The sequence below is a fragment of the Gadus morhua genome, chromosome 20 (genome assembly GCF_902167405.1).
Source record: "Gadus morhua chromosome 20, gadMor3.0, whole genome shotgun sequence".
Lineage (NCBI taxonomy): Eukaryota > Metazoa > Chordata > Actinopteri > Gadiformes > Gadidae > Gadus > Gadus morhua.
In genome coordinates, this window is record NC_044067.1 from 22,317,411 (window position 1) to 22,329,600 (window position 12,190).

General features: G+C 47.9%; 1 protein-coding gene across 1 annotated transcript; it reads right to left on the reverse strand.

The window, feature by feature from the left end:
• Nucleotides 1–108: 108 nt before the first annotated feature.
• ihha (Indian hedgehog signaling molecule a) lies at nucleotides 109–10,010 on the reverse strand. Its single transcript, XM_030343570.1, has 4 exons — nucleotides 9,265–10,010; nucleotides 7,993–8,150; nucleotides 7,729–7,832; nucleotides 109–2,534 (listed from the first exon to the last, which is right to left on the reverse strand). The coding sequence occupies exons 1-4, from the start codon at nucleotides 9,580–9,582 to the stop codon at nucleotides 1,804–1,806; spliced, it is 1,311 nt and encodes a 436-aa protein (XP_030199430.1). The 5' UTR covers nucleotides 9,583–10,010; the 3' UTR covers nucleotides 109–1,803.
• Between the last annotated feature and the right edge of the window lie 2,180 nt (nucleotides 10,011–12,190).

The following is a 12,190-nucleotide window of genomic DNA, read 5'->3' on the forward strand; positions in this document are numbered from 1 at the left end:
TTATGTGATAGATAGCCTTTCCAATAGACACTAATTTCGAAAATATATTTTCTAAGTATGGAATAGTTTAGTTTTTAAAACGTAATATTTGAAAAGCTACAGTGTAGGGTCAATCTTAGGTAAACAATCAAACAGGGTTTGGTTTATTTTACATACAAACAACTTTATGTCTAAAATACAATCTATTTACAGAGGATTGTCCAAATAACAACATTTAAAACCTTTACTAAAAATATAACTTTAAATACTTCCAAACAATATAGCTCAATATACATATTTGACATGTTTTAGCACACATAGTGCGAATACAGAGAGAGAAACAGATTCACCAGATACTTTGGATTGAAAAACAAAATCCCCCAAAACATGTCATTCTGAACAATTCTTTATCTCCAAACCTGTTTTTTAAGAGGATGTTTGGTCGTGAAACTGCGAATGATGTAGTGCTTATACAAAGGAATTCAGGCAGTACCGGCAATGCAATTTCATTAATTCAATACAATTGAATATTCAAGGTAACTACTCTGAGAGTCCTTATCTGTTGCCTAATACAGTAGCTCTTCAGATAGCTGAAGTGATGAGAAAATTAAATTGTAAATATAACTATATATTTGGCAATATGTCCACTCTTAACAAGTTAAATACCTGAATTAATGTTACATTGTTTATATTGCATAAATGATAGGAACCGATTTAAATAGATGACAGGTTTGTTAAAACTTAAATACAGTGAAAGACATGATTATATCTCTACATTACTTCACCACATGTTGAAATGTAAAGCGCAATATGTGTGTATTACCCTACATCTGACCTATATTAAGGACAGACAACAGGAACTTCCTTAAAGCACCCAACAGGCCCTTTTCACCTCGTGGCCATCTTGGCTCTGAATGCCAGCTGGGGGAGAGGAGCTTTGATAGGGCCAAGATGGCCGCTAGGTGAATCAACCAATAGCAGATAACAAAACGTAATGCACTTCTAGAGCTAGAGCACACTGGGAAACCAGGGGGTTACATACACTTTTATACATCACATTATGCAAGCAAGATACATATTATTGTAGCCTATCCTGAAGTATGACAGAGTTCGTACTTACAGTATGGCCGTACAATAAGTCCACATTCTGATCTAATGAATCCTGTAGTCTGAAGGGTTTACTGACGTCTCACTACCATTTTCTGAGTAAATTCAGATGCAGATCGTTAATGAAAAGGTAGGGGGCTAGGCGTCTTACTCAAGGATGTCCAAAGGGAGAACTCAGACCCCAGGGTTCAAACTCAAAGAACTTTCGGGCTATGGACATTACAGGAGATGCCAATTAATGTAAACATCAATCATCATTTTGGTCTCAGTTGATCGCTATCCTTGGTCTCCTCTCGGACCTCAATGTTGGATTACAGGTATGGCTCTATGCTGCCAACCGTTCCTCTGCCACCGTGCTGGGTGTGGTCTACAGAAGAGTTAATGATCAACATTGCTATTTGAGTATGAGTGAATGATTAAAGGGATTGTTTTTCTCCCCATTGTTTCTTTAGAGAAATACTTTGCCAACTTGTTCCTTAGAAAGTTACAGACGTTCACCTTTACTTAAGCACAATGACACCTCATGTATGCAGCAAATACAGTTCAGACGGATGTCTCAAATCAATCATAAATAATGGAAATACTTAGGAGCCTGTCAACAGCAGTGAAAAGCAACGGAAAGGATCGAAAACACACTCAAAGTGGATTACAAAATGACAGGAGAGTAAGGAATGTATGGATCAAGTGACGCATCTATCCACAAGTTACACCGTCCGCCTATCCCTCGATTCCCCAGGGGTGGAAGTGTCCGGGGTCCAGCAGCAGTCTGCCCAGCCTCTGCAGGACCCAGGGGTACCAGTGCAGCCCGTCCGCTTGGGGCCCGGAGGCCCCCAGCAAGCGCTGGCTGAGTCTGAGCGGGGCCAGCGCCCAGTGGGCCAGGCGGGGCATGTCCACGGCCGCGTAGCAGGAGGCCAGCACCCCGTCCACCACCACCGAGCCGTGCAGGGTCAGCGGCGCGTACAGCCCCCTGCCCCGCCGCACCTCCACACCCGTCACCCCTGAGAGGGTGGGGGCGCCGCGCCGCGACGTGAGCACGCACTGTCCGGGCCGCACCTCACTGGCGAACACCGTCCTCAGCCCCGCGAGGCCGCCCGACCCGGGACCCGATGAGGCGGTAGCAGGGCGAGCGGGGGCGGGGCTAGCGGTGCCAGGGAGCGACACTTTAGTGCAGTTGAGGTCCGAGACGTAGATGAGGTGCGCGGCGGTGAGGGAGATGTTGAGGCCCGCCGCGGTTCGGATCACGTGAAAGGTCCTGACAGTGGCGGGCCGTCGGTCCAGGAAGGACAGCACCGGGCTGAAAACCAGTTCTCCGCTGCCGTCGGCAGAGGAGGACGCTAGCACGCTGTCGCCGGGTAGAACGTCACGCAGCGACTTGGTGGCCCCGCCCTCCAGGAGGACCCGGGCGTTACCAGGGAAACAGCCGCCGGTTTTGGCCGCCACGGAGTGTTCTGGAGGGACGAGGAGACATTGAAGTCATTATTTTCTCTTAAAAGAAAGAAAGATTGTTGTAACTGTTCAGTAAACCGTTTGTTAGAACAAGACTGTGGAAAATATATATGTAGCAGACTGTGACATCCGTCGTTAATGCTGTAAAGCCGTCCATTTTACATCATGTGTGCCACCATTGTTGACGTCCTTGCAGCGAGCAGGGGAATGGGTCATGGCACATTGAGGGCAGGGTTCAATGGCCACCCTGCAGTAGTCTACGGCAAACTCATTACAGTTTTTCTCAGTCGCTTTGGTAAATTTTTCGAATCATCCTCAACATTTCCAAAAACAGTAAGTGCTTGCTCAAAACAATTCGTACACAGAGCAAAACACCATGGATAACCTGCAAAAGCCAGTCTCTTGCTAAAAATCCTTAGTTCATCTCTCAAAAGTAAATATCTGTGTCAATGAACATGTCACAGTGCTATCATTGACAAGTCCTTGTGTCATTGTGTACGGATAAGACAGTCAAATTGCTTAGTCATGCTGTCAATATAACAGTGTACTCTGGAGGGATGTTCTGATGTAAACTATGGCTAAAGTTTTGAAGACAATTATTGTAAATTGTAAGATACACCTTAGTGTATGTGGGAGATTGATTGCAAGAGACCTGGACACGATTCGCATTTACACTTTGACTGTTTGTACTGTAATTTGTCGACAGACCATGTCATTGCTAGAAATGTGAACATAGGACAATCTCCTAAGGGTAAACTGTACAAGCATTGCTATAGGAATTACAGTGGTCTTCCTACACCTCCTGACGTTCCTGTCTGTTGGGCCACAAATTCCCATTCTCACTCCTTTTCCTCTTCTTCTTCTCTCTTGCTGCTGACCCCGTCCAATTCCTTGTCCTTCCATTGTCAGACAATGTAACATTTTGTTGTGCTCCAGCTATATCTATGCTTGCCAGTTCATAGCTCATGAGATGCACCTGTGAGCTATTTCAGTAAACTGGTTGATATAACACTTCACACATTTCCCTTCTTTAGAGTAAGTCAAGATTCACCTGGTAGCAATTGAATAAATCAAGACAGATTAATAAAAAAAGTATAATGGAAATGTCTAGAAATATGCTTGACATGTTATGACAACTTGTTCAACCATTTTGCATGGAAAGACATATGCAATGAACTAATGCCTAAATGTTGTGATGTGAGAATATTCAATAGAGACCCATACAATACAATACATTTTGATCAACATGACATAAGCAATTGATAATGTAGGAAAGAGCAGAGAATTGTACATAATCACTTGCATGAATGTACCGAAGTTTTTGCAAATTGTTCAAAGAAATGAGAAACTGCTATTTGATGTGCACAAGTGACACGATGATGTGAAGATTGAACAGGTCGTTTTGAGAATTTCAAATCAGATCTGAGAAATGTACCAAAGCGACTGAGAAAAACTGTAATATGCAATCCTTAATAACTTTTACTTATTTAAATAAGAAAAACATAATGCGGCAGTAAACTAGCCTCTGAGATTCTAGCCGAACAGAGAAAACAGGAATTCGATTTTGCCTTTGAAATTAATCTATTTTTTCTTATTCACACAAGAATGATGGTGGTGTTTTGGCATTTGACCACCGTGCGCCCCCTACCGGCCGTCTAATGAACTACATGTAGGTCACTTCGCCAGAACTTTGCCAGAACTTCTATAGATCACAGGTGATGAAATGATTTTTTTAATTTAATTAATGGGAACCTCCTGTTTCAATTCAATGTCAAACACTATGAGATCAAGAAGGGTTTTGGGCTCAGAGTCCTGAGGGGAGACATGTTATCTCCATGGTAACAACTTTGTGATACTTTTTTAAGCTAACACTGTTGTTGTCCACGAGCGATATGATGAGTGATGCCGTGTAGGAAATGCGCCACATAATTGATACATTGATATCAGACAGACAGACGGACACACGGACGGAGCTCCACACACCAACACACACCTCACCTCGTCACAGGAATTACACGTCCGAGTTGATTAGAAAGTTCACAAATTGCTGGATGGACCTTGTTTTCTCTGTTTTCTCTGTTTTCTCCAAATGTATTATTTTAATATTGGTAACAAATGGGAGATATTGCACTGAGTATTGAAGATTTTCTGTTAGGTGCCCTTTAGGCCATGATCTGCCATGGATGCTTTTCCGACTTTACTCCTTTGCGTTTAAAAGGTTTCATTGACTTAAGAATCCCACACAGAGGAAGCAAAGGGCACTGTGTTGTGTTGACGACAACTGGGGCGGGTTACTAGGTCACCGGGGTATCTGTGTTATACAGGAAACTTTGCCTTGCACCAGACTGCAGGTCGGGGTATCTCTGTGGGTCAGCAGTGTGCATGATAACATGGACACAGGGACACTGAAGAGGAACAGAACCGTTCTACAAACACCCAAGGAGGGAGAAGGCCACACTGCACTCATGTTCCTATTTCTTCAGTCTTTGCTTCAGTTTTTGCTTCTTTCCTTAAAGAAGACCATTCAGAAGTGGAATACCAGACATCGTTACATCACAGACTCTTATGAAGGCCCCTGTTATCAGCCGGTTACCATGACTGTAATCGTGTGTGCAGTGAGAAACTGAATTGCTTTGTCTGAGCCTATGTCAAGGTTTCAGACAAATGACGAGCATGTGGAGGCCGTTACCTGCACACTTCCCAGTCAAACTGCCTGCATTTGCTTTATTCCATTGAATTAAATGTTGTGCATTTGAATTACTGAGCATCAATCAATCTTTCAATTTATCATCCAGAATGAAGGGCATGTTGCTGAGAGAGACTCAGGACAGCAGCAGGTATACACCCTGTGTGTGCAATGTGTCTGCCTTCTTTTGATAGATCTGGATTCATGGTTACAGGATTTTAAATGGGTGCTTGTTTCTTCTCACTGGAAAATGTCCTTTGCCAAAGGTCAGTGGAAAATATGAAAACCATTCTGTGAATATGGATTTCTTCTGAAGATAGGCACTGAATTCAACAGCTCCATGTTGATCTTTTCATCAATCATTTTCTGGTGAGGGAAATGTGAATGATGTCACCGCCGTGGGCTCCGGAATCTGAACAATGGGCTGTTCTCAGATCTGCCCTTTCCTTTCAGGTTATTTCTACTGGCGGCTGCCAGTTATCAAAAGTCACTCCAATCCCCTCTGCGCCCTCATGCTGATTCATCCTCCTACGGCTTCTGTCTCGTTTGTCAGAAGCCGCTGGGGCGCGGAGACATGTCAGGGGGGGATCCAGAAGGGTGCTGAACACACTCTACCGCAGCCCTTTAAGACCTCTCCTTTAGGGTGCCCTTTAAGAAGGAGTGAGACACAGCCGCCGCCGCCGCGGTAAGGTAAGTTAGCAAGGGCTAATGGATAACTAGCTGATGCTATCAGCAGGGCTAGACACAAGCCCGGGGATCAGAGAGAGCGGGAAGTACACCGGCCCAAAGGACTGGATACTGGCTGCATGAGCACACTGTGTATCGAGTGAGGAGGTCTAGCAAAAATCTTCCTGGTAGAAGTGATCAGCCCCATACAGGTGTTTGGGGGACAGCAGTCACATCACCAACAATAGAAGTAGAACCAAAGTATCGCCATTTAGGAATGGAAGGTATCGTAAGAATAAAAAATAATAGTGTCTGTGTGTGTGTGTGTGTGTGTGTGTGTGTCATTATATGTGTGTGTGTGTGTGTGTGTGTGTGTGTGTGTGTGTGTGTGTGTGTGTGTGTGTGTGTGTGTGTGTGTGTGTGTGTGTGTGTGTGTGTGTGTGTGTGTGTGTGTGTGTGTGTGTGTGTGTGTGTAATTATGTCTGTGTGTATGCGTGTGTGTATGTGCATGTTGGTGAAGAGCGATGGAAAGAAAAAGGGACAGCGAGGGGGGGAGGGAGCAAGTCTTAAGGCCTGTAAATATTTATCCAAGGTGTGTGTGCCGTTGTGAGGACTGGGGTTTAATAGACCCAGATAAGAGATCGGAGGGATCTGAGAGAAACCCAGCACGAGGAAGGCAACAGTAAAACATATCTTTGCAGAGTTAATCATTCCTTAAATGGGCCAAGTGCTCACTTGCAATGGCACAAAATAGTGTGTGATTCTGAACAGTGTGGAGAGAGGCTAGACAAGACGCAGAGCGGTACATACCAGTTACACAATCTCTAGAAGGGGACAGGGAAACATTAACAAGAGCTGCCTCTTGACTCTTTGGCTATGTGTGTTAACACACTAAGTTATCAATGTAGATCTTAATGTGGAGTCTACTCGTACAGACTAACTTGTCTGAATGGGATTCACATCAACATGTAATGCATATGAAGAGATCTCTGGTGAACAAGCACAATCCATGCCATGCTCCTGTTCTGATCGTATATCTCATCATGGTACTTCAGTGTATTCAGAATTGTCTAACTGGTAAGTACTGACTGAGTACTCAAAGTGGAGCCTTAGTATTATCAACAGACCATCGGTCTGTTTCATACGACTGAAAGGTCCTGAAAACACTCTCTAATGACAGACCTCTCTTTAAGAACCTATTTAGTATTAGCGTAACTATCTCCTTACAAATAGAACACTTTCCCCTCCCTGTGCGCCAAGCGAGGGAATAACACATGTACCTCCCAGACTGGGCAGCACTGGAGCGCAGTCCCCGTGCGACGGAGAGCTTTTCTACTCCTCATTCTCGACCTGCACCCCCACCTCATACAGGTTCTTAAACGCACAGTTCATACAAGTGATTGTTGAGAGGAAATCTCATCCCTTAATTTATTTTCCTCTGTCAAATGGAGAAGTGGGAGGTGAGGAGGAAGTGGAACTACCAGGAGAGGCCCTGCAGTGGGACCCCGGGGGGCTGACTGTGGTGCATACAGCTGTTCAGCCCCACAGACACAGTCCTCATGACACCGGGCCAACCGAGACCCACTCAACACACGGGCACAGGTGCACACCCTGAATTGATTGGTCTCTGCAGACTATACACACATGAGAGACAAATGCGTGACACACACACGCACACACACACACACACACACACACACACACACACACACACACACACACACACACACACACACACACACACACACACATACATACCCACTCAAGTGTACACACACACATGCAAACACACAACGAGGGGGCATGGTGCATGGATGTCAACACAGGGGTTATCAGCCACTCACCGGACTTGACGCTGCAGTGGATGTGGGCTTTGGATTCGTAGTAGACCCAGTCGAAGCCTGCCTCCACCGCCAAGCGGGCCAGCATGGCGTACTTGTCTCTGTCCCTGCGCAGAACAAACACAGCACACTCCCACCAATCAATAACTCATCTAGAACAACACATCAACATCATAAAACACAGCCTAAGATATGTGTGTCCAAATAGTCCATAAGGACTGTAAGATTGAACATTGTAGGTGCATGGTGGGGGGCTTGGCGCTGTACCTGTCGGAGGTGGTGATGTCCACGGCGCGGCCCTCGTAGTGCAGAGAGTCCTCCGAGTGGTGGCCGTCCTCGTCCCAGCCCTCTGTCACACGCAGCTTCACCCCCGGCCACATGTTCATCACCGAGATGGCCAGCGAGTTCAGCTTGTCCTTACAGCGCTGAGACAGACAGACACAAAGAGAGTGAGACAGACAGACGGACGGACAGACAGAGAGACATACAGACGACAAGACAGGCAGACAGACAGACAGACAGACAGACAGACAGACAGACAGACAGACAGACAGACAGACAGACAGACAGACAGAAAGACAACCAGACAGACAGACAAAGAGAACGACAGGCAGACGGACAGACAGACGGACAACCAGATAGAGAAACAGACAGACAGACAACCAGACAGACAACCCGACAGACAGACAGACAGACAGACAGACAGACAGACAGACAGACAGACAGACAGACAGACAACCAGATAGAGAAACAGACAGACAGACAACCAGACAGACAACCCGACAGACAGACAGACAGACAGACAGACAGACAGACAGACAGACAGACAGACAGACAGACAGACAGACAGACAGACAGACAGACAAAGATAGAGATGTTGTTTGTAAGATCTAGAAAAACGTAATCATGACGCACAGAATGTGACCTTCCTGGTAAAGAAAAAAGGTTGGATGACAACAGTTGACCCAATGCCCCCCACCACACGGTGAGCATTCAGAACACGGTGAACACTGCAGTAGAGTATGAATTAGTAGAGAGAACCACCGTGTGTGCGGTTCAAGTGGCGAGCGCTGCGTAATTTGGTGACGTTGGCGAAAAGTGACATTCCGCCAGTGGTTAAAGAGAATTACTGTTTTAGTGTCATTTAATTGAACAATTCAACTGCATGAACCTGCCAACTTACAAAATAAGAGCTGGCACACGGAATCACATCCTTAGTTTGGTCAATAGTTAATTTAAAAGTGAGGTTGGCTTTTTAGGCTTACTGGAGGTGCTGTAAATAGTCTCCACAAAAACAAGTGCACTTCATTATAAGACCAATCTCTCCAGAAAGCCGTTTCCAGTGGGACTGTCCATTGTTTCTACGACACTGCACAACCAAACAAAACGGATCAGTAAATCGTTGAGGTTTAAACATTGAACCGACAGCAAACAACCTCTGCAGACCTCGTGCCGGGCTGCTTTAGTCCTGATCCGGACGATCAGATGGACCCAGACGAGTGCAGCTCCAACATTAAACGGGACCCCCCTCTAACTCACTTGGGTCATGAGTCTGTCCGCGGCCGTGTTCTCCTCGTCCTTGAACATGATGTCTATGTTGTAGTTGGGCGTCAGCTCCTTAAAGCGCTCGGAGCTCCGGGTTATCTTGCCCTCGTACCTCCCGCTGGCACCAAGCGTCTTCTCGGCTACGTTGGGGCTGAACTGCTTGTATGCCAACGGGGTGAGTTTCTTGGGGGGCCGCCTCCGGCCGTATCCCCGGCCCGGTCCGCAGCCCTCTGCCGCCAGAGGAAGGAGGAAGAGGAGGGCGCTCAGAGTGGAGGCGAGGAAGAGGAAGGAACCGGGTCCCGGGATCCGCATCGCCTCGGCGGCGGGCACCCCCACCGGGGAGCGTCCCGGGTCTCCCCCCTGCAGGGAGAGAGGTCCTGACGGTCTTATCGGTCCGAGTCCAGGCTGCACCGCACATGACAGCTACATCTGTCCGCCGAACCGGAGCCGTTCATGGAGAGAGAGTGAGCGCAACACTTTGGAAAAAAGATCCGCACTGAGAGTAATCTGAAGGATATCAATGTTTGTTTGTTTTTCCCGTTAAGAAACCAAACCCTGATTTTTCTCCGACATGCAGACAGCGACTGTGCGTTCGTCGGCTGTAAAGTCCATTTAAACAAACAGGTTCAAAGTCGATATGGTGAGTGAGTTGAAAAGAGAGAGAGCGGTTACTGATATCCAAGTTGTAGTGTTGTGGCCTCTCTCTCTCTCTCTCTTTCTCTCTCTCTCTCTCTCTCTCTCTCTCTCTCTCTCTCTCTCTCTCTCTCTCTCTCTCTCTCTCTCTCTCTCTCTCTCTCTCTCCTCTCTCTCTCTCTCTCTCTCTCTCTCTCTCTCTCTCTCTCTCTCTCTCTCTCTCTCTCTCTCTCTCTCTCTCTCTCTCTCTCTCTCTCTCTCTCTTTGGGGACCTATCCCAGCCGCCCCGATCCTGTCCCTGCCCGCGTCCTGTACCCCTCAGTGCCCTGAACGCCTCCCCATGTGCGGCCGGCGTGCAGCGTGCTGCTGCAGGGTTGGATTGAGGGAATGTGAGTGATCCAAAACGATCTGTTGCCACTTCAGACCGCACCCTGCCAGCCTGCCCTCCCTCTCTCTTCTCCTCCGCGGCTCCGCGCTCCCTCTCTGCCACCCTCCCTCCCCACCTCCCCCGCTCTCCTCCCCTCCCTCCCTCCCCCCCTCCCTCCCGACTCCCTCTTGGGCACAGGGCGCCTTTAGAGCGCCTTGTCCACCGCGCTGCTCGCCGCACTCGGCTGGCAGCCGGGCAGGGAGGCACCAGACACACACACACACTCACACACGCACACACACTGCGTCGTGAAGCTGCTTCTGCTGTCGCTGCCGCTAAACCCTAAACTCACGTGCGCTCTTCCCGCGCATTCTGTCAATACTCCAGTTGCTCACCTGCACCTCCACCTTACCTCCACCTCAACTCCACCTCACCTCATCTCCACCTCACCTCCTCCACCTCAGCCTCACCTCACCTCCACCTCCACCTCATCTCCACCTCACCTCCACCTCACCTCCACCTCCACCTCACTTCCACCCCCACCTCCACCTCGCCTCCACTTTAGCGCATCTTTACCCCACCTCCACCTCCACCTCATCTCCACCTCACCTCATCTCCACCTCACCTCCTCCACCTCAGCCTCACCTCACCTCCACCTCCACCTCATCTCCACCTCACCTCCACCTCCTCCACCTCTACCTCAACCTCCACCTCACCTCCAACTCCACTAAACCTCACCTCCACCTCCACCTCACTTCCACCTTACCTCCACCTCGCCTCCACCTTAGCTCACCTTTACCCCAACTCCAACTCCACCTCATCTCCACCTCACCTCCACCTCCACCGCTACCTCAACCTCCACCTCACCTCCAACTCACCAAACCTCACCTCCACCTCCACCTCACTTCCACCACCACCTCCACCTCACCTCCACCTCAACTCCACTTTACCTCTACCTCACCTGCACCTCCACCTCACCACCACCTCCGCCTCACCTCCACCTCACCTCCTCCACCTCAACTCCACTTTACCTCACCTCCACCTCACATCACCTCACCTCACCTCCACCTAACCTCACCTCCACCTCACATCACCTCCACTTAACCTCTCCTCACTTCCACCTCCACCTAACCTTCACCACCACCTCACCTCCACCTCACCTCACCTCACCTCCACCTCACCTCCACCTGACCTCACCTCTCCCACCCACCCCACCCCCAGGAGATAAACTGTGATAAATCAATAATCAATTGATTTCACTAACTGTGTTGGGAACAGCGAGGCGGCCCAGAACCCATTGGGTGAAGGTGAAAAAAAGTGTTTCTTTATCTGGACCAGCTATTTTTAATGTTACTGTTTTTATTATGTTGTTAATCTCCCAGTGTGGTCCACACAGCTCAGTAAGCTTCCCCAATGTCTGTCATTGAGGAGCTCATGGATGACAGAACAGCAGACTAAAGGATCTACTGCTGGGTACCACCCTGATGACCGACCCCCATGAGGGTAGAATATAATGCATAAATGCATCAAAGAGTCAATTCATAAACATACTCAGAATCACAGTGATGCATTGATACAGATGAACAACAGCCAGATCGATGTGTATCAAAACTCAAATAACTTATGATGAGAAGTCCTCTCAATGGGTCCGTCATAGATTGGCCTCTGTCCACGAGCCCTGGGAGGTGACGGTCGACACACACGATCTGTTTTACATCAGTGTGCTAAGCCCCTCCAAATTAGCTCTTCAAATATTTGCCTGCAGAGAACCGGCGGCCACCTCTCTGCGGCGGGGTTTGAATGGAGAGACCTGTACCACCACCCGCTTTACACAACTTGGGCTTTTATTATTTGAATGTGTACACACGCCGTAAAGTATTTCTGCCGTGGTCCCTCTTTTCATGTCCCTTAACGGAGCAG